The following is a 23362-nucleotide window of genomic DNA, read 5'->3' as shown; positions in this document are numbered from 1 at the left end:
TTTTTGAGAGATGCTAGAATTGGGAAAATGGAAATTGTTTATTTAGGGCATCAGACTGATGCACGGCAGGGAATCCGACGCGGCAAGGAGAGATTTGATTATCTATTTTTGTTAATATTTTTATGTTTGAATTTTTTTTTCAAATTTGTTATGCGCAGTACCGAGCAGTAGTCTTTTAGTTAGAACAAAACTCTGAATGCATTATGACCAACTTCGTCGGACAATTCTGAGGTCTAATTACGCCGACAAGTAGAAGCGCACGGTAGAATGACTTCTTTATTTTATCTAAAAATTAAGAGTGTGATTGCTTTATGAAAAAATGAATAAAAAAAAAGGGAGATTCTTCTCATCCTTGTTATCTTGAAGGGTTTTTCTCATTCTTTGAAAGAGTACTGCTGGGATCTGTCATTCGCATGAGAAGTTTTCCTGCTACGTAGTGCGAGGGGAGTAGTGTTGATTGCAGGATTTGGTGCAACACCGAAGGGCTGGGCAAGTTTCAAATTGCCAACTAAGCATTTGGGAGCACTTGGGCAGCATTAATGGAAGCTCCTACCCAAAACCTAAACAATACCATCAATCGAGGGAAGGTTTTATCATTTATGCCTTGAAAGTGCATGTAATTTTTTATGTTAGCCATGTTGTTCCTCCCATCTTTTAGCAAGTTCTCCCCAAATTAATGCGAACCTTTTGTTTGAAGATTAGGTGGGAAGAATTCTGCCAGAAATTGAGTATGAGGGTAAAACTTGAATCTAGGTCCTTAATACCAATCCTATAAGACCCTAGCTAACACTGCGATGAAGAAAACTCCCACACTATTTTTTTTTTCTTTTTTTTGCCTTAGGAAAGTTTACCAAGGGATGCAGCATGAAGACTTTAACTGCAAGTTCTGATGAGATCAAATAATCTGATGCTGGGATTACGACAACCCCCCTGCCAATTAGTTTCAAGGTTTCACATCAAGCCTATAATATCTTTGGCCAACACTAAATTCATAGAGGGTTGGTGTGTGTTTACGAACTGAAGCTTCACACTCGCCCTTTTGAGCTGGCAGCATTAAGACTAATAGTTAAATCAAGTAGAAGATTTTATATCAATTGTCTAATTCCTTGCATGATTTTCTTGGACTAAAGAGTCACTCGGAATAAGTATCTGCAGTAATCTCCCAAGATCACATACAGACTAGCAATAGCACTTGCTCCATGCAGCTCCTGCAGTAGCCACTTAGACGAACCCAGATGACCACGATCTGTACCTTTGCACATTTGCTGATCAATCAACTCCAATGTTGCTCCCAAAAAAGCGAATCAAATCCAAAAACTGCTTGTCGCACCAAGGTCAAATCAAATGTAAACTGCTACAACCTCTTACAGTATCTTCTTCCCCTTTTTTCCCCATTCCAGTTGATGCAAGAAATGCAAGAGAAGTTGAGCATGTGCCAATGCAGCAGGACAACGTGCAACCCTATACGCTTCAAGCTCCTGTCATCACCCGGTGAACTGACACCACAGGAAGCTTTCACCGTTGGCTATTCTATGAATGCACTCCCATGGAGCCGTTATCCATATACAGTCAATTAAATTCGGCTCCAATTTAGGTAACAAACTCAATCAGCATATCCTGCAGAAGCTCTTACAACTGATTTTGGTACTTGATATATTCTGATGGCAGTGTATATAAATAAATCTTTACAACTTTGAGCTTAGCGTATAGAATAAAACATCCTCAACTGTCCTAGACATGGTATGATGATTATACACAAAATTATCCTATTCCGATTCAACACCTGAGCAGAGATAGAAGCACAACTATAGGCACAATTCAAACATCATCAACACAACAAATCAACAGGTTTGTGCACTTACTACTCTAAGATCAGAAAGAATTAGATTAGTCGATAACACGCATTCCATATCTTAAATCTTGTGAAGTTGAAAATATTTTTCTTCTTCCAGAGGAAAAAAAAAATCTAGACAGCAAAAATCATAACAAGCTTTACAACTGGAAGACATGGCACTTCCCTAGGCAGCAAGGTGTCAGATAAAAAAAGTTGATCACCTGCACAGCTGAAGAGCTACAGGTTTAGTCACCTTGGAGGGCCTTCTGATACCTGATTACACAGAGCAGGATTGGAAGGGATGGATGGGAGGGTTCCGTTGTCCTTGGGGGGCAGCGTTCCCCATTTTGATTCTGTATCTGATGGTTCCACCACATGGACTGCCCCATCACTCATTCCCAATGCTAATTGATTGGGGTCTGATGGATGGGCAGCAATTGCCAAAGGATAGACTGTTCCAGTGCTGCACAGTGATTAGGTCAAAAAGTTCAATATCCACCCCAAATTAGAGAACAAAGCAACTTTGTAGAAAGATAAGCAAAGTATACACTTGTGTTACATAAGAAGCATGCAGATTATCTCAAACTTAATAGTAAAAAAGTTTATGCACATGGACATAATTTGATAATTTTAAGATAGAGTTGAACTTCTGCTTCTATAGTTGGCAAATATCTATAAATAATTATTCATCCACTGAAGGTGGCTAATTTGCTGTTCATGCAACAAAGGAGATGCTGCTGATTCATGTTAGCACTGGAATACCTGGGAACTGAAGGGGATATATAGGCAGAAGGTGCAATACGACATCGAAGCCTCAGGCTGTCTGCATCAAAAACTCCTACTGCACCATCACAGAATCCAGCATATACCAACAGACCATCACAGGAGTATATTGCACATGAAATGGGGGCAGGAAGGGCATCTCTAGGAGACCACTGCATTACAGGAGATGAGGTCAGTTGAAAATCAATAGCACCTGAAAATGAGTCAAACCTCCAAGCTGATTTTAAAAGTGCAAATAAAAATGAGGTTAACAAGACTCTGCATCTCAAGGTCAGGCCTATGCCCTTCTTCCACTGATCAAACTACATTATCTCACTACAGAAGATCCAACTTTTACAACAAACCATGATCCATTTCACCATCACAGAAACTCTTCGGTTGCAATTAATGCTATAGAAAATGATACGGAATGGATATACAGCAAAAACTTAATCGAATGCATCATTCAGCATCACGAGTTACGGGACCTGTGAACTAATATCACATACGGTCATTAATCATAGCCTCATACAGTCATAAATCATAGCCAAAATATCCTTCAGGATAACTCCAAGTCACAACTCCCAAAATATTTGCAACTGCAAGCCAAAAAGAAAAAATCCGGTTTACTAAGGACTGAAGCAATCATTGTTTTCCTGCCTAAAACTTTCTTCCTCTCACCTGCTCGGAAGATTTATACTGGAATGCTAGAGTAACAGTCCTATAAACGATAAGTGACACGACCATATTGTACTCAAATAAATCACAAAAATTTCAGGTCTTTTGTTGTTGATATCTACCAAGCTTCCTTGCCACAGGGTACAAACTAGTAACAGACATGATACTTTTAGTCCAAAAAAGCATTTCTGTAAGGATACATCTTGGTGATTAAATTGCCGCAACTGAAGGAGTATGGATTTTTTTTCTTGTTTTCTTTTTCAACACGAAAAACTACAACTATGATAACTAGATGTAAGAACTAACCGAGCGAAGGCATTCAAGTTTGCTGTCATAGACAGAAAGTTGGCTTTCATGCACAACTAAGAGATGTGCCTGATCATTGTGGAACTGAACCTTGGTTTCCCCAACTAATGGAGCTGCATGACTAGCTGGTGCTTGAATGAATCTTGATTTCTTCTTCTCCCATCCATCAATATTCCATACACAAAGCTGCAATTTAATTTACATCAATGAGTTAAGAGTGAATAGTAAACAGAAAATGCAACAAAAATTACAAGCGGAAATGAAAGAAGGTGCTATGATTTCATATGTTGCAACCTCTCTCTCACTCACAGGTTAGAGCCTTGGAGCAACTGTTTATTCTCTGAGAAGAGCAAATTTACCTTATTTCTAAACTAAAGTTTATCTATGCTTATACACAAAGTGCCATTAGATTAATTATCCATATACCTGTGCATCTGCTCCTGAAGATACGAGAACATTTAATGACTGGGAAAATGCGAGGCCTGTAATTTTTTTCTGGTGACCCTTGAGTTTGGTTTTTACCTGCAAGCATAATGGAGATGAATACTGAAGCCCACAGCCTATAATTTCAGAAAAATGGCAAAATGAAAACTTAACAGTAAATGTTTTTCATTCAAACCAACCCTCAACAACATCTTGTCCCTAGTATGGAATATTCGCACCATGACAAACAAATGATCTACTGCTGAAAGTTCTAAGAAATCTAAATATAGGGGATATTAATAGTTAAAAAACTTTTAGCCCATGCAACAAGGAGCAATAAGTTTTTTCTAGGCTTGGAAAGAGTAAAAGTAAAGGAGCGGTTTTTTTTACTCTCTTATCTCAGTTGACAAATGATCCATGACCTCGAGGCCAATATCCTTTCAAAGGTCAGTAGTTAGTGCTTATAATGTAACTTGAGGTTTCTCTTTGCATATCTCAACTGGCATGCACATTATAAAGGCAGTTATTCTAAAGATAAGATTGCAACAGCTAAGAGAATTATTAGTAAATGTGACAAGCTTGTAATTCTTCGCTTTTCTACAATGTGAAGACTCAGGTTTAGACTCCACCAAAGCATTCGACGGCACCTTGGTTTCTTCCTCTTCACAGTCACGTGCATAGCATGTGCAAAAATCTAGCATTAAAATTCATAGAGCACTAACAAGACTTCATTTGTAAAAGTAGAGACAGCCGTTCCTGCCACCACGTGCAACATTAACTTTTCAGAGGTTTTGTTGTAGTGTAAGCACCAGAATAATTTCGTATCAGGACACGTTTGCAATTTTCTACCAGAAAGCAAAAAGTCGGAAGAGCTCTGTCATCACCTCATCAATTCTGACATTATATATTTGGATGCTAGAATCTTCCATTCCTATGGCTATAATATTATTATCCTGAGGATGAAATGCCAGAAAAGTGGCTGCAGGAGGAGGTGACATGAAGGTCGTCATAACCTGTGAAACATTTATACAGTATTAACTCCAGATCATTAATAAAACCAGTTAAATGATGCTTTAAGAACATGCCACATAACATGAAGAAATGTCTTCCAGCACATGCACATGGAAGGTGGTCTATTAAGAAGTTTTGTACCTTAAATGTCATCATGTTGAACAAAGAAACCTTTCCACCAGATGCAGACATAACATATGAATCATTCTTTGACAAAGCAATACAAGCAGTTGATTCTTCCGCTGGGTTGCTATCATTTATTTCATTGGTCATAAGAATTCCATTTGCTGGTTGCCACAGCTGAGGTGCAGCAGATGCAGTGGACTGGCAACATAACACAAGGGATTAAATTCAAATGAAGCAAATGTACAAAGAATTGATCCTATCTGGAATATTTATAGCAATATGCGAACCTTGCCACTTGGATTTCTTTCATTACGCTGCCATTTCCAAAGCTTATGAATGGCACTGGAGGCAAGAGCCAACACAGCCATGCCAGAGTTTGTATACAGAAGACGCACAACCTGCAATAAGTGCAACAACTAGAATCCTGAACCAGTGAAAGTAAGCACAATGCCCAATTATGCAGATAGGATTTGAAGGGGCTAACTGTGTTCATAAGGGTTTCAGCTCAAACTAGGTAATAAAACTTGGTATTCCAAAACAGTGTTGACAACAATTAGGTTTCCTTTTGGCAAAAGAATATCAATGGATGGTCTTTTATGATTCAGATGTGCACCACAAGATGGACCAGGGATTCAAGGTGTGAAACAGAAGCTCCATCTCATTAATATAATTGATTAATGGAATACATTGGCTTGCAAAAAAGGGATTACTAATATTGAAAAACTGAATGGAATATCAAAGGAGGCGCTGATAATTTAAAGGTGTCGTAACAAAAGATGTCATGAAATCTGGGAGAAGAATTGCTACACATACAAGGGAAAAATGGCTTGTGAAATACATATTGCAAAACTAAGAACAAGCTCTGTAGAAAATTAAATAACAAGAAATAATATAATTGAAAAAGAAAAGACAGACACATAGGAACATCCTAAGCAGTCACCACATATATTGCTGGAGTCATCATCATGGTTGCTATTCTAGATATCGAATAACAGGGCAGTCAGTCCCCCAAATTCTTTTACCTCCCTATCCTTCATTACTATTCTTCTCTCTTTCCTATCCTCTTTCCTCCTTACTTTGCAATGTTTTGGCAAGTCAAAAAAAGGAAATATTTCCCGACAGATATCTAGAAGGACCACTTTGATCTCTCACCTGTAAGGAATTAGGGCCCACAACTTACTAAACAATAAACAAATAGTGGCTACTCAAGCGGGATACTAAATAATGGAAAAATTAAACAAATGGTCTGACAGTTAGTTCTTTCCTAAAAATCTACCCCTGCTATAAAAGTAAATGGTGGGTCCCAGGTTTCAAAAGATGCAAGTGAATCTAAAGTAATAATGAATTCCACTTGAAAAGAATTAGGACATAGAGTTCCTATAACACCTCAAGAAGTCTCATGACAGGAACCACAACATACCTACTCTCCAAAATTAGTTAATAGCAGCAAAAAGAATCTAAAAAATATATCCATCCTAAAATCTTGCATTTTAATCAAACTCCTTTAAAGCTTTCATCCTGTAGTACCCATCTTAAAACTTCAGAGAGGTATGCAAGAAGTCAATCTGAGTTAAAAACTTTCAAGATGTAACATTATGTTGTTGACTTTTTCTGCTTTCATTATTCAGCGATAGATACCAACCTATAACCTCAGCATACTTTCTATCATTCATACATGTCTCTTAAATCTTTTTCTTATGACTTGGTAATAAAATTCAGTAAGGGCAGAAGCTCTGACTGTTTGTTGTATCAAGCATCATCATGTTCTTTAAACAAAACAAGCATATGGATACTCGAGTGAAGAAGGATTTCAAATTCTTTGTGACCAATGCTTTTCCAACTCAATGACTATGATTTTCTTCACTACTTCATACAAACATCTATAAGCTGAAAAAGAGCTGAAATGTTTCAAGCATTGACTTTAGTGAATCTACATCATGCCTAGATTTTTTTCTTTCCTTTCTTTTTTCAAGTACTGCAAAATTATATCCTTTTATTTGCTCTCTTAATCAATAAAAACATTCTCTTAGCTCAACTTTCCTAAGTGATAATCTTTCCAGTTTTAAGTAATGGATGTGAAACTTTCATTCTTGAATTACATCATTTTAAGTAAAATCCTTGTACTCACTGACCTGAAGGAGGCTTAGCGACATTTTGCATGATATGACTAAATCAAATAATCTTGTACGGGTGCAACTGTCATGCATATTAAGCTTTAGATCATCAATCATCTCCTACAAAATTATACCAATGTTGAGCAATTAAATAAAAAGCTTATCTCGTGTTTTATTAGAACCATCAAATTTACCAGATTTCAAGGAGCCATGAAAATTCTCCATGTCATCTATTTTTTCATACTCTTGCTCCCTTTTGTTTTTTTTATCATTATGTTCATCAAATGTTTCATTATGTTATGTGCATATTACTCAAGTGTTTGCAATTTCTTTTATCCCTACACTTAGCATTCGACATCTACATTTCTCATTTTTGCAACAAGTTTTGTATTTCAGCCAAAGGTTGCACACAAATTAATTGGCCTCATTACTTAGACATTGGCAACAGCAGTCCTTCTGTCCAACCTTTTTTCCACCATTGTTCAATTGCTAAACACACTATCTCAAGAACCAAAAATTCTATTGATGGTTGCTTCAGTTTGTTTTTCAAACTTTGAGCCATCCCAAAAGGTTTCACTTACTTAACAGAACTTCATAGTGGTGCTCTGTGACCAATTCTCATACTTAGGGCTTGTACAGAAGTATGAAAGCAAGTTTATTGTCTAAATCAATTTGAGAACAGTAACATTATCTTCTTTTCTATGTATTCAACCTTTATTCTACACTGAGTCCTTAAGGACTGATCCAATAGTAATCTTCTTTAAGCATTCCAATGTTCCACACAATGTATCGTAAAATCCATTAGCAAAACATCTCTTGCACCAAATTTTGAACTCTTCCTGGTAAATGGCACTGGCTACCCCACAATTCTAAGATATTAATATACAGAATATCATGCAAGTGTACTTACCCCAATGGTCTTGTCTTGGCAAACAGCACTTGTTAGATTTTTGAGATTGCGAAACAGAACAAGATACATGTGAATCTAAATTAAATGCCACTTATACTCCTACCTGTACCGTTTCTGTGATGTTGCCTAACAAATTCAGTTACTCATTACACCTCCTGCTCATAGATGTGTTTTGATAAAGTGCAAAAGAATTCTTGCAAATTACGGCATGTTTGGGTAATCCAGCACGATTTGAGCTAAATTTCCTATTGGATTCATGGACTGAGAAGCCCATTTGAGCATGGCCCATATCAACCCAACTCCCCTCTAGCCCAAATATAATGGGAAGGAAAAAACACCTCCATGGGTCTTTTTTTCTTCCAGCAGACCAACAGGCCCACAGACTGGGACTTAAGAAGCCTTTACAAGATGCAAGCTGAGGGGCCAACAGACCCAATTCCTGCAAGAATATCCAAACAGGCCCTTAACGGTTCAAAGATATGCTACTTTTCTGTTATTCCTAAATCAATTCCACTCCCAGAAATGAGGAGTTCGCCAAACCAAACAAACAAAAATCTGGACAGTGACTTTGATCCCCATCCCAAAGTAGTTACATGTCCATACAATTAACTCACTTCTGGAGCAACTCTGAACAGGTTGTTCATTCCTTTTGTTCATAAATAACATAAGATAACATGGAAATTAATTCCCCTATTTGCTTGGGGATGGTAAATATACATGACTGACCACCCTAAGCAAAATAAAAATACGTATCTGGTTTTCCAAACTAGCTTCAGATTCCTATACATCAACATTGCACTCCCCTAAATATGCTACTCTTGCTGCCACACCCTTCGAAGCTTCTAAATTGTACTTTACATCATGCAAGTTGTACAACAATAAATAATGGCTAACAAACCATATTCCTACAAATAGAAGAAAGAATTCAGCCTGAATATCTGAAAGAGATTCAAACATGAAGAAAGAGTAGTCACATGATAATAAAGCTAAAATAATGTCATGCCTAGTCACCATTAACAAATAAACTCAGGGAACCAAGACCAACGGAAATTAGCACCTGTGAAAAACCAAGATGTGGTTTTAAAAAAACAGACCATATATGAAGTAACTAGCAATCATAAATAAATTCTGCTTCCTTTGATATATTGATCAACATGCCAAACCAAATGAAATATTTTTTGTGTATAATTACTATATACCTTGCTTGTCGTTGACATGGTGTCTGGCAACCGCAAAGCTTTGAGCTCAGCAGAATCTACAATGTCAGCCAGTTTCCAGCTCATGATTTTATCAGCATCATCCAAAATCTTTGGTTTAACATCTGCTGTCCTAGTAGCATCCGTAGTCGTCTGCAATTTTGATCAAGATTGTAATATTAGAAATACACATGTGACAGGAATTGCATATCATGGAAGCACATTGTTACTTACCAAGGCACCCATAGACACTGCAGGTGAAATTCTATCCTGCCGCTCAAGGGTAGCAGCTAGAGAACCAGAAGCATTTGAAACAGCACCCATCGCGTTAACAATTTGAGGCTGTACGAGGAAGACATGTCTTCTTATATGCGAACAAGGATCATGCATGAATACTTTTCAAAAATATATTCGATGTTGCATTTGGTTTTATCCATGAGTCAAGTGAAGAACTACTTCCTTATGGTAATTTCATGCACTAATTGTTTCAGATATAATATTAAAATAAAAAATAAGCAACCATTGAGAGCTAACTTCTCAAAAAACTGACATCCCAGTTTGCATATATTCAATCTTCTAACTTATTAGCTATTTAAATTTGTTTTTAATTAATCAGAAAATGGATTCAGTCTCCATGTACGGATATCAAAAGGACAACAATTTGAATCTTCTCTCCGCCTAACATCATGATTAAGATCAATCCAATAAGCCATCTTATGTATTCTAGTACTTAATACAAGAACATAATGTTGCTTAAAGGATTCTAATATGAAGAGTCAAAAAAGCCAACTCTTCAGCTATAGATAGGACTCAACCTGGAATTAATTTTCTCCATCAGCATCAATTAAAGATTTTGTATACACAACCAAAGCAAGCTATACTCTGTGCACGATTTTTTGTACATTACATATCTTGCCACTGATACATGTATTTTGCAGGTTTGAGACAAATGTGGCCAATTAAGATATTGCACATATTAGCATGGCAAGATATTAGTTCTCTATGAAGTTTATCAGGATTTGTAAATTTTTACCTTAATGTTAATCTGTTGAGAAGTGATCCGAGAGCCCTCGTATGTCCTGCTCTCTAGCATTCTCAACAAACGCTGTCCTTCACTGTTTGCTAAGATCTTGATCCCATTGTCGTTTGTTGTGACTGCAAGCAAAGAACCCTCTCTGTTGAATCTCAATCGAGGACTTGCCTGCAATAAAGGGTCAAGAGAATTTGTTAATATTTACTTATTTGGTAGATATGGGAAAAAAAAGAAGTTTATTAAAGGATATTATTGTACTAACAGGCAATCCACCATCAGCATCTGCAGTCGTTAGGATGTTGGTATTATCCATATCCCAAAACTTAATCATAAATTCATCTCCAGCAGCTAAGAAGCGGTTCCTAGTTGTGTCAAACTGGACAACACCTAATGAGCGTTTCCTAAAGCCAGAGTACGTTCTTTTAATTGCTCCTTCGGTCTCATTCCATTCCACTAAATGGGAATCACCTTCTTTACCAGTTCCACAAGAAAATAGCCTGCAAATTTGGAACAAAAATGTGAATAGTGAAATGATTAGGTCAAACAAAATCATAAAGTGATGATGTAGAATAAATTTCATCAACATCCCGAAAGGTCAACGGAAACAAAAGTCAACTATTAGACATTGTTTGAAACAACCATCATAATAACATTGTAATGGCCTATGAAACATTGTAATCCATAATCCCTACAATAATCTCAGCATAACAAACTCCAAAACAAAGCACTCAACATTAAAAGGTCAGCACTCGTCATTAACTAAAAGAAAATAAAGCCCCCCTCCTCATTCCTATATGTATTTGGGATATCTCAAGCATATCAGGTAAGCATCCCAAATTATTTAGATTTTGAAAAATAAGATTCCTAAAACAAGTATCAGACACATATCCTTGAAGTATCCAACAAGCATGCATGTCAGCTACAGCATACATTTTGAAATATTTATGCTTCCTAGGTAATCGTGCGTGCACGCAACACAACACACACATACATGTATACAAACAAACAAACATACATACATACATATATAAGAAGCCTAGGAAGTAGAAGAGTTGGCCTTGGATTATTTGAGATTGATTGAAACCAAGGTTTCCCGTCTCGGTACCGAACCCTGTACTGATGCCGAACTAGCACAGTGTCATTACGAAATTTTTTGACATACTGAGTGTCGGTACACCACCCGTGCCGGATACCAATACGGTACATTCCATACCAGGTACCAATACGGTACATCCCATACCGTCTGGTTCGGGCTGGTACGGCATACCATAATCGAAACACATATAAGTAGATTTAGCGAAAAAAATAAAGAAATAGAATTGGACTGCTATTTTGATGTACATACATCTAATACATGTACATATTATAAATTGATCTATATCTATATAAAACCACATCTGTATACAACTTTATCTGAAAAAATTTATATGATCATATTATATATAAGATAATAAATTTATATGATAAAAATATAGTATACAATACTATCTAGTGTGGTAGAGAGAACTATATCACATATATGTATATGTGTGTGTGTTATGATTGCCAATAAGCATTGGATTTTGGCCAATACTCATAATCATCATTCTTTAACAGAAACCATGCACAGAATTTACTACTGTACTAACATCTTGAGTATGTTTTTTATAGTTAAAAAGAAAAGGATATTACTTAATTTAAAAAATCATATAGCACCAGATGTCATATGCTGTTACAACATCTACCAAAGCCATAATAACCCTGCTTGTGTTGAAAATTTTAGGCCAAAAGAAAACTTTCAGGGTAACAGTGCCTGCACTGGTTTCAGCAGGACAACCATACCATGGTTGAAACCAAGGTCTGCCGTACCGATGCCGGTAGGCATACTAGTCGCCTACCGGACCAGTACGGTTCGGTTCATACCGGAACCGGTCCAGTACGAACCGCTAAGCCTGTTTTTTTTTCTGGTTTTCATGTCGCGCGCGGACGCGCGGGATAAATGCCACTCTGTGGCATTAATGAGCCCGCGTGGGCGCGCGGGCAGCACGGGCATGTTGCCCCGCGCGAGCTGGGGAACCGAGCAGGCGGGGAAATCGCCTGCGCGGCGTTTCGCAGCGCGGGGAACCACGCTCGTGCGCGGATCTGCGTGGGGCGGGATGTTGAGGAACCCCGCAAACCGAGCAATGACCAAGCGCCAACCGAGGGCCAAGGTGGCCAATTGATGTGTCTTGTGGCCGACTGACCCTTGGCCGACCACGAGGTTCATCCAAGACTTCGGCACCGCGTGGGATCAGCCCACGCGCCAGATCTCGCCCCATCAACCCAACGGGCAGTCTCCACTTACGCTACAATCCGACCTCGGGCCTGCCGAAGGCCGAGCCGACCTCAGGCCAAGCCGAAGATCGAGCCGACCTCGGCCAGAGGCCAGGCCAACCTCGGACCCCGCCGAAGGCCGAGCCGACCTCGACCAGACTAGGACTCCCGGGCCGCGCGACCCAGTCAACCGGGACGTAGCTCGTGCATCCGGGATGCGCATCCTAGCCAGCCATGCATCCCAGCCGTCCGTCAGCTGCATCCAACGGAGGAAGACCAAGTCAACCATCCGGAATGCGGGATCCATGCAAATCCGGGAGATATAGATTGGAGATCTTCTAGGATCTCTCCAAACCATTGATCACATGCCAATCAATGGTGGAGAAGCCTTGGATCCGTGGGAAGATTGTTTACCATGTTTATCTTAGGGAGAGTTACTTAATTTTGTCTAGGGTCTTGAGTCTATAAAAGAGGCCATTGTGAGGCATCCCAAAGTAATTCAAGAATAATCCAGAGTTGAGTTTTAATCTTGTTCTCTTGTGAGAGAGTCGGCCATAAGGCTTGGGTGGCATTATGCCGATTGCGGTCTAGGGGTTAGGCCTTAGACTTGGGCTATTGAGGAGTTAGGCCTTCAATGGATTTCGGTCCTTAGATCTTGTGTTCTAGGACTTAGGCTAGTAGTAGATACATCAATCTCCACTAGATTGGGCTAGAAAGGGATCCTTTCGATCCTTTGCCAGATTTGGGCTAGTAAAGATTCTTGATTGCTTTACTAGATTGTTTTGCATTTTATTGTTCTTGTTTGTTCTTCAATTTGGAGTGAAATAAAATTCAGTTTGCTTTCATTGTTGAACTTTGCATTGATTTATTCCACCGATGTTACCTACAATCGGTCCATCATCAACGATTTTTGAAGGGCGTACGCAAGGAGCGCAAGGCAAAGGGGCATGGTGAGGGGCTTTGGACCGTGAGCCCCCATCAATTGGTGCTTTCGTTGAGAGAATCCCTCAAGGAGATAACATTAGAATTTCAATCTTTCGAATCTAAATTTTCCTTACATATTCTTATTAGATCTGAAGTTTCAAATCAGATCTGAATTTTTCTTGTATTTATTGGTGAGACCTGATTATATTGGGGATTATTGAACTTTGGATGTATTGTGAGAGCCTTTTATTGTAAGGAAAAAGAGTTCTCTTGATTTCTATTTTGTTCAATATAGGGATGCACAACGAGGAGGCTACTAGTACCCATTATTATTTGACCCAACTATTCGCTATAGGATATATTAGGGGCCCAATAAAGGGAGGCTCGGATAAAAAACCGGTATTTCCCGGTTTTTTATCCGAACCGGCCGGTACGGGTGCGAACCGGCCGGTACGGGGGCCCGTACCGGCCGGTTCGGGGCCCGTACCGGCCGGTTCGGGGCCCGTACCGGCCGGTTCGGGCCCGTACCGGCCGGTTCGGAGCCCGTACCGGCCGGTTCCGGCCTCGTCGCACCGGTACGTTTTTTTTTTTAGAACCACAGCGCCGTGCGCTGTGGTTTTTGAAACCACCGCGTACCGGCCTGTACGGGACCGGTACCAGCCGGTACGTACCGGACCGGACCGGTACCGGTACGGCGGACCTTGGGTAGTACCTTGTGCACATTCTCTAGCTATAGTGTTTTAGAGAACAAATAGATCATCAAGACCTCTTGGGCTGAGATTATTTATCGTGTATTCTTTTCTACCCATACGAGGGATATTGGAGGCTGATTGAGTGCTGTACAAATCAGGTGGGTTGGTTCATCCTTTGGGTGACAACCGCAGGAGGTTTGAGGGGCTGTTGTCTCAGAATTTTAGAGTCCTATAACAGAAGGTTAAAAGAAGATGGAGTCCCTCCGAAACAACAACCAGGATAGGAGGTTAGAGGCCCTTGAAGTTAGTTCCGCCAACCTTAACCGGGCATTAGAAACCTTATCAAATACATTGGCCGCAAATATAGCTGAAATAACGAGGAAGAACAATGCCACCATTGAGAAGTTGGAAAGGAGAATACTAGAAGGGGAACATAAGAGGGTTCCAGAAGAAGGTCGCATGCTGCACAGCAGGGCCGGGCAAGGTATGAGAGTGATGCCATTAGCGTTCAGAGTACACATCATATAGATCATGGCGTTAGGCACCATTCACGAAGGGGAGGAAGAGTTGAAGCCGAGGGTTTAGTGTTTGAGAGGTGGCTTGATAATGAGCGGATTAGTAATGGCCATAAAAGTCATGATGAGGCTGATAGTGAACCCGAAGAAAGATCCTTTCATGCTCAAAGGCCTCATGGCCGGAGAGAACCCATGGCAAGGAGAGGAAGAAACATGCGAGATGATGACTTTGGAGATGTTGACTATAGAGGTCCACGGCCTAGAGAAGAAGGGCTTAGGAAATCCAAAATTAACTTCCCAAAGTTTGGAGGAGACCCATATGAGTGGCTTGACAAGGCGGATCAATACTTTGATGTTTATAATATTCCACGGGCTGATCGAGTGATCCTAGAAAGTTTCCACTTAGAGGGTAGGGCTAGCCGATGGTGGAGGTGGATCCGGGCCTTGTATGAAAGAGGGAAGAAGATTGGGTTGGACTACCTTTGTTGATGAATTCATGAAGCAATGGGGACCTTCCCCCCTTGTCAATCACCATGGCCAACTTGCAAAACTCAAGCAGGAGGGAAAAGTCCAGACCTACCTCGACGAGTTCCGGCAATTGCAAACTATAGTCAGCAGATGGTCCAACGAAGCCTTACTTGGTACCTTCATCGATGGCCTCAAACCGTGGTTTGCCAAAGAGATCAAACTCAAACAACCAACGCGGCTACAAGAGGCGATGCGCATGGCGAAAATCCTAAACCAAAGCTACAATACGGAGCGACAGATGTCCAAGGATGGTACAAGCAGCAAGCACACCGAATCCCCACCATCCAAGGCGACGAATGAAGGCAAAGAAGAGTCCGGAACCAACAACAAACACCGGCCAAAAGAGGTAAAAAAACGGACTCATGATGAGCTGAAGGATCACATTAAAAAGGACTATTTCAAGTGCGGTGAAAAGTGGAGCCGAAAGCATCGTTGCAAAACCGGCCAAGTCTACGTCCTTGATGCAAGCAGCGAGGAAGAGGACGAGGTGTCTGAATTTTCTAATGAAGATGGTGAAAAATTTGATCAAAAGAAAGCCGAGCATTATGAAGTGATCAAAGAAGCGGAACTTTCATTACATCCCATGTCGGGTGTTCAAAAACCTTCCACTATGCAGCTTACGGCATGGATCGATACGCATAAAGTCTCTTCATTCATTGATTTGGACTCTTCACATAATTTTATTAATGCAGAAACACTTCAAAAGGTGGGCTTGAAAGGTGTATCGGTGGAGCCCTTTGAGGTAAAAATTGCGAGTGGAGAGAGGATGAAGTATGAGGAGATTGTCAGAGATGTAAAAATGAAGGTCCAAGGGGTTCAAATTAGTATTGATTTACATATACTACAGTTGGTAGGACTAGATATGGTACTTAGGATATCATGGCTTCGGAGATTGGGCAAGATAGAGACAGACTACGAGTCGATGACCATGAAGTTCAGACTTGGCGGACGAATAAGGAAGTGGACCCGCTTGGGGCAGCAACGACATGAGGCCTTGTGCGGCCAATATGTTGGAACTGTACGGCCGAAAGCCTAAAGAAGAAGCTACATAGGAGGCCAATGGAGGAGTTTAACGACACTCGAAGCATATCCTTGGGGGCAAGGACATTTTTCAAGGAAGGAGGAATCTTGAGGACCCCCGCAAACCGCACCACAAGCCGAGCAACGACCAAGCACCAACCGAGGGCCAAGGTGGCCAATTGATATGTTTTGTGGTCGACCGATCCTTGGCCGACCACGAGGTTCATCCACGACTTCGGCACCGAGTGGGATCAGCCCGCGCGCCAGACCTCGCCCCATCAACCCAACGGGCAATCTCCACTTACACAACAATCCGACCTCAGGCCTGCCGAAGACCGAGCCGACCTCGGGTCTGCCGAACGCTAAGCCGAACTCAGGTCAAGCCGACCTCAGGCCAGGCCGACCTCGGAGCCTGCCGAAGGCCAAGTCGACCTCAGGCTAGGCCAACCTCGGGCTCTACCAAAGGCCGAGCCGACCTTGGCCAGAGGCCAAGCCGACCTCAGACCCCGCCGAAGGCCGAGCCGACCTCGGCCAAACTGAGACTCCCGAGCCGCGCGACCCAGCCAACCGGGACACACGTCTCGTGCATCCGGGACGCGTCCCAGCCAGCCATGCATCCCAGCCATCCATCAGCTGCATCCAACGGAGGAAGACCAAGTCAACCATCCAGGACGTGGGATCCATGCAAATCCGAGAGATAAAGATTGGAGATCTTCTAGGACCTCTCCAAACCATTGCTCACATGCCAATCAATGGTGGAGAAGCCTTGGATCCGTGGGAAGATCGTTTACCATGTTTATCTTAGGAAAAGTTACTTAATTTTGTCTAGGATCTTGAGTTTATAAAAGGGGCTACTGTAAAGCATCCCAGAGTAATTCGAGAATAATCCAAAGTTGAGTTTTAGTCTTGTTCTCTTGTGAGAGAGTCGGCCGTAAGGCTTGGGTGGCATTCTGCCGATTTCGATCTAGGGGTTAGGCCTTAGACTTAGGCTATTGAGAGGTTAGGCCTTCAATAGATTTCGGTCCTTAGATCTTGTGTTCTAGAACTTGGGCTAGTGGTAGATACATCAATCTCCACTAGATTGGGCTAGGAAGGAATCATTTCGATCCTTTGCTAGATTTGAGCTAGTAGAGATCCTTGATTGCTCTACTAGATTGTTTTACATTTTATTGTCCTTGTTCTTCAATTTGGAGTGGAATAAAATTCAATTTGCTTTCATTGTTGAACTTTGCATTGATTTATTCCACCGGCGTTACCACAATCGGTCCATCATCAACGATTTCTGAAGGGCGTACGTAAGGAGCGCAAGGCAAAGAGGCATGGTGAGGGGCTTTGGACCGTGAGCCCCTATTACGGGGAATCGCGCGCCCACGCACGGGCCCGCGGCATAAATGCCACTCTGTGGCATTAATGAGCCCGTGCGGACGGAGGAATCGCCCATGCGGTGTTTCACAGCGCGGGGAACCACGCGCAGGCACGGTTCCCCAGTGCGCGGAACCGCGCAGGGCGGGGAATCGCGGGCCCACAGGCGGCTCCGCGCCGGTGCGGGCGCTCTGCTCCGCGCGCGGGGCGCTTTGCCTGAGGAGCGCTTTCCCACCGCAAAGAAAAAAACGTACCAATGCGAATCGGCCATCAAAGAAAAAAAAAACATACCGATGCAAACCAGCGGTACACGACCGGTACGCATACGTACAGGTCGAGATCAGTCCGAAAACAGCTGAAACCAGTTTTCACGCTATTCGGGTATCGGTTCCAGACCGGACTGGTCCGTACCGGGCCGAACCGGCCGGTACAATCCGGTTCGGCAAACCATGGTTAAAACTATGCTATTAGATGAATACTTGTATGCATGGGTTATGGTCACCATGCACTAACAAACATAATAATGAAACTAGAAGTACTAGCGGATTGTCAAATCTTAAACTTTTACACAATTTTGAGACGTCTCACCTTGATCCATCTGCACTATATGCCATTGTGGTACACCAGTGTCCGGGAGCATCATAATCAACTCTAGATCCCAAACAATCATATAACCATGCTTTGATTTTTCCATCAATCGCAGTGGAGAATATAAACTGCAAGCATTACCAAGTAAGAGCGAACACAAATATGGTGTTAAATGGATAAAAGACGACTCTCCTATAAATTTCAGATATAATGTGGATTGAAGTTATCAACACCATCGGAGATAATGTGGATTGAAGCAAATGAACATGAGCTCACTTGCTCAACAAGTAAACCAAAATGAGGGCCAACCAGAAGAAGTCAACTTCATGAGCACTACCTGGATAGACTCTTTATAGTGAGGGCAGACAGAATACACAGGAGCTTCATGACCTTCGAATGCGAATTGCCTTTGTCCTGTTGTAGCGTCCCACACCTGTCAGTCATGCAATGAACATTGTGAACATCACTATGTCCTCTTCATTATCTTTTGAAAAACCAGAATAGTCTTCATTGATTAACCTTAATTGTCTTGTCATCGCCACATGTGATTATTGACAAATTTTTATTGGGATGAGAAAAGGCAATATCATTGACACCACCCATATGAGCGTCAATCTGTGCACCCAGAAAAAGGTCACAGGTTAGAAGCAAATATACAACTGCTAGGACAATATTGCTAGCTGACCTCCAATTGCTGTCGCAACTCTCCATTGGGATTAAAAGCATAGGTCTGCACAAGATGCTTTGAAAATGCAACTCCTACAAGAAATCACATAGCGGTGCTCACATGACTTGTCAAGTTGAAAAGAATCCCTATTCTGTGACAGAAAGGCATCCATATCGAAATGGAAATAGAATTAGCAGAGAATAATTTGCATTTAGCCATACCAAGAATAAATCCATCAGGACTCCATAAGCATCGATTCACAGAAATAGCTGCATCTTTCACCAATGCTGCCTGAATATAAGATTATTCTATTAGAAAGGGATATGTAAGTAATAGCATAATTTACCCAAAAGAACCTACTCAGCAAATAGAACATTACGAGTCTAACAAAGGCAACAGCAAACAATGCTCAGTCAAAGAACCAATACCTGTAAGGCCATTGAACAAGATTGTACATCCCAAACCTTGAACGTCTTATGTGCTATCTTTTCTCGAGATCCAACTTCCCATATTGCAATATCACCAACGTTTGTTCCAACTGCAAATGATAATGCAGCAACATATTGGTAAACAGTATAATTCAAAAACAAATGATTGCTAACATGACAATGTAGTTATTGTATCAAAGCAACTACCAAGAAGAATTATTTGTTGTTGTGGATGGAAGTCCAAGCTCATGACACTGGAACCCTGATTGAGGGCCCGTACCACAATTTTGGGAAGATCATCTGGAGTATAAAAGTTGGGAGGATGGCTTGCACCAGAGAATGGCACCTAAAAAAATCATTCCAATTATGTTTTCACAGACAAATGAAAGCATGATATTTAGAGAACCAAATTAAATCCTGGAGTATGTTTGCGGATTTTGATATTGCTATGCTCAACCTCATCGCATTGGCCAGTACGCATTTTCTTCATCAAGCTTTCAGAGTCAGCAGTTTGATAATCCATACCAGGCGCACTTGTAGGAATCCTTGGGTGCTTCAAAAATGCCGCTGCAACACATATCGCCACATTTTTAGATAACTCAAATGCTAAATATGAAACTGTCTCTGCTTGGCAATAATTCTACAGAGGTAAAAAGAATCACCTGTAGATGGAGGTTGCACAAGACCTGGGGCTCCTTGAGCCACAGCAGTATGTGGCATCGATGGGTTAGCACTCGACATCCATCCTGCAATGGCACTTGCAGATGGAGATACAACTGGTTGGAATGGCTGCATAATAAGCAGGTCTGCCATTAGTTAGTGGCCTGGAATTTGTGGAACCAATTTACCAGATAAGAGATAAAATAATTTGCTTACATTATGAGCACCAATAGGAGGAAATGCCCCTGGTTTTGGAATAGGTCCTACAAGGGGGCTGTTGGTGGGTGGAGGAGCACGCGCTCCGTTAGTAGGAGCACATGAGTGATCAGTAAAAAGTGTTTTGATATCTGGATTGGGTCGTGGGTTCTTGCAAAGTTGATGCTGCCAGTTCAAACTACAAGCAAAAGCATAGATAAGTAGAATATCAACTGAAACATAAGGTCAAGCAATGACTTAATGAAATGCAAAAGGAAAACCTACTTACACTATCATCTAGTATGGCTACAATACTGTAAATTTAGAGAGATGTGTGGGATGTGACTTCATCATTGTCTATGCATTTACAGAGATCATGATCTGTCACTACTCAAATCAAAGTCCTTCCACAATGAAATCAAATTTGTGAAGGAAACTTAAAGCACATAAACTGTCTCACTCATATGTCATGTACTATAAAACCTGAAGAATTGAACACAATCATTATGAGCACAAGAAAGGGTCTCTCAAGCTGAGAAAGGAACATATATCGATTTGGAATTAGATCTTTAGATACAGTAGGGCTCGAGATCTTAAAATTTATCACATTCCTTTTCACCAAAAATTGATTTCTTTGAAAGAGTAACATGAAAGAGAGGAGATACCTCTGGTTGATCAATGTCCGTAGTCTGGAAGCCTTAAAAGGTGGAAATGTGAGCTTGTCACGGAACAATGGATTAGCTTCAATAAGCTTCTTAAGCTCCATAAGCATAATATTGCGAGCAGACTTTGTGTCGCCATACTTGGAAAGCTGCTCATTCTGCCTGCACGAGCACAATTTAAACTGTAATATCGGTGCCAAGAAATGCAAGTCATGACGGAAAACAAGACAAAACCCAACAACAATTACCTGAAATTCTCCAGGGTAAGCAATTGAGTAATCTCCTTGAATAATTCTTCATTGAAAGATGAAAAGACTTTGAGATCCTTCACAAGTATTTCAACAGCCTTTGCTCTGTCATGCCTAAAATTAACACAATGACCAATTTAAAATAGTACAGATTTTACCAAGAATTCAGATGATAAAGTACAAAAAAACATTGGTCACACCTGTCAAGAGCCTCAAGATATTTCTGCTTCCTTATCTCAAAAAAGATTTTCATGGAATACCGGTTGTCATCAACCTTTGTGAACCCAGACAGATACCGTTCAACTTCATCCCACTCCCCTGCAAGAACTTGGTCCTCAAAGTGTTTCATATTAAAGAAAAAGCCAGATTCTTGTTCCAACCTAAAATTCCAAGAAAACGTGTGACGTCAGTATCCAGAGCCGATATAAAATTTATTCTCTTTTTCCTGAAATAGCTTAAGAAAATAAGGCAACTTACTTATGAACCGTCTCCCTGAACTTCTCCTCATCCAAGAACTGCAGTATAAGGAAAACCAGTTCCCTACTCAAGGAAGACATATTTCCGGGAATCCCTAAACGCTCCAGTGCAAAGATTTGATTTTTAAACAGGAAAACGTCAACAGGACAAGCAAAAGCCAAACTTTCCTATATATACCAAAAAAAGACTTTCCTTTATCACCTCCAAAATGACTGTTCCCTTCCTCACAAAACCCTTCAGACCAGCGACAAGGGAACCTTGTCCTCCCACTTCTCCCCACCTCCGCCTTCAAGATCTAGCCTGAGAGCTCAATTCCGGGTTCTCGGAGAATAATTTAGACCTCAGCCTTCCAAACTCTTAAACAAACAGCGGGAATAGAAAAGCAAAGCCTCCAAGATATATAAAAAACACAACTTTTCCCTTTTAATGCCCCCACTCAGCCCACAGAAACTCACAAGTTTCAAAGATCTGACCTGCAAACAAGAAAAACTCGAACTCAGCAAACAAACGACAACCACCGGCTCCGCTTCCGTCCTCCCCTCATGAAAATTTCATCTTCCGCCCATCCCTGACAAGCAAACCCACCGCATCAAAAACCCCAGAAAAAGCCCTTCTTGCCACCCACCAAACCCAGACGCACCAAACATCCACCCAAGAAACTGCAAGAAAATATCAAGAAAACCTACCAGCCAGCTTCAAATCCAGAGAAAGTCCTCGTTTCTTCGTCCACGCCAGATCTACAGCGAGAAGAAGATCCTTTTCGTGGAACTCGAGAGGAGACCTCGATCTGGGCCACGCCTGCCCAAGAAACGATGAGAAAGTAGGGAGATCTTGCGGAGAAACTGGATTCGAAGCTGAGAGAAGAAGACCCTTCTCGCGCTTTCTAGGGTTTCGAAAAGCCCTCCGCCCCTCTCTCTCTCTCTTTCTCTCTCTCCACCTTTTTCCTCTTCTGGCGCCGCGTTCGGTTCTCGGAGCTCTCCTCTCTCTCTCTCTTTCTTGGTGCCTTTTATAGCCCCATGCACCGATCCCCTCTCTCTCTATCTCTTTCTCTCTCCTCCTCGCTTTTATAGCCAGAGAAGAACCTGGCTATTAGTTCGCGTCCAACTTTGGCCCTATTCTTAACTTGCCCCTCGAGTTAGTTTCACCTCGGTGTATCCAACTGTCCTCTGACCTCTCACTTTTACGATTTTATCCCTATTCTTTCCAAAGCTGTTAATAACTCAATTTATAGTGGTGCCATCTAAACTTTACCAAAAACAAATTACACCTTTGACAAACTACTTTTATAATAAAATAAAAATATTTAAATATAACTAAAATACTATAATTATTACAAATATATATTATTACAATAAAATAACTTATAATTTATAATATATATTTTTTATTAAATAAAAATATTTTAACAAATACAGAGATTCAAACTCTACATGTATATAATTAATTTGAAATCAAATCTTGATAAAAATGTAATATTTTACATCATACTTTTGATATCACAGACTACACCCTTATTTTTATATTATTTTTATATAATAATTTTTATTTTATCTAATTTGAGGATATGACACAGACCTCAGCTATACGGAAATAAATAGTTTAAATTAAAAGTATTAACTGTTGTAAGTGCATGGGCTAAGATAGGGGTATTTCAGGAAACCGGGAAACCGGGTAAAGAGCCAGTCACGTCACAGCATTTAGAAAGCAAAGT

At 40.9% G+C, this 23362-nt stretch overlaps 1 protein-coding gene across 3 annotated transcripts; it reads right to left on the bottom strand.

The window, feature by feature from the left end:
- Positions 1-1887: 1887 nt before the first annotated feature.
- LOC103706477 (protein TOPLESS-RELATED PROTEIN 2-like) lies at positions 1888-22723 on the bottom strand. 3 transcript variants are annotated; one of them, XM_088718965.2, is made up of 27 exons: positions 22338-22723; positions 22125-22219; positions 21652-21818; positions 21375-21554; positions 21175-21288; positions 20930-21088; positions 20286-20463; positions 20072-20198; positions 19867-19976; positions 19617-19755; positions 19410-19519; positions 19203-19272; positions 19000-19073; positions 18834-18929; positions 18652-18747; positions 18315-18442; positions 10656-10890; positions 10394-10561; positions 9595-9702; positions 9364-9513; positions 5428-5538; positions 5156-5338; positions 4888-5016; positions 4007-4102; positions 3581-3766; positions 2597-2769; positions 1888-2297 (listed from the first exon to the last, which is right to left on the bottom strand). In XM_088718965.2, the coding sequence occupies exons 3-27, from the start codon at positions 21729-21731 to the stop codon at positions 2084-2086; spliced, it is 3414 nt and encodes a 1137-aa protein (XP_088575091.1). In that variant the 5' UTR covers positions 21732-21818; positions 22125-22219; positions 22338-22723; the 3' UTR covers positions 1888-2083. The 3 variants fall into 3 exon arrangements, with proteins under 3 accessions (XP_088575091.1, XP_008788808.1, XP_008788818.1); XM_008790586.6 differs by having other exon boundaries at positions 21652-22219; positions 22338-22714; XM_008790596.6 differs by lacking the exon at positions 22125-22219 and having other exon boundaries at positions 21652-22124; positions 22338-22690.
- Between the last annotated feature and the right edge of the window lie 639 nt (positions 22724-23362).

Source organism: Phoenix dactylifera, chromosome 3 (genome assembly GCF_051530095.1).
Source record: "Phoenix dactylifera cultivar Ajwa chromosome 3, Ajwa_hap1_PhDact_Kaust_v1.1, whole genome shotgun sequence".
NCBI classification, from domain to species: domain Eukaryota; kingdom Viridiplantae; phylum Streptophyta; class Magnoliopsida; order Arecales; family Arecaceae; genus Phoenix; species Phoenix dactylifera.
The sequence above is the reverse complement of the archived record's forward strand: the minus strand, read 5'-3'. Positions and strand labels throughout refer to the sequence as shown.

Bases quoted from the DNA above. Each gene is read 5' to 3' on its own strand.
- LOC103706477 (XM_088718965.2), bottom strand. From the start codon at position 21,731: ATGTCTTCCTTGAGTAGGGAACTGGTTTTCCTTATACTGCAGTTCTTG. The intron at 21,289-21,374 runs GTGTGACCAATG...TGTTAATTTTAG, and splicing joins TATCTTGAGGCTCTTGACAG to GCATGACAGAGCAAAGGCTG. The intron at 9,703-10,393 runs GTAAAAATTTAC...TTCCTCGTACAG, and splicing joins CTCAACAGATTAACATTAAG to CCTCAAATTGTTAACGCGAT.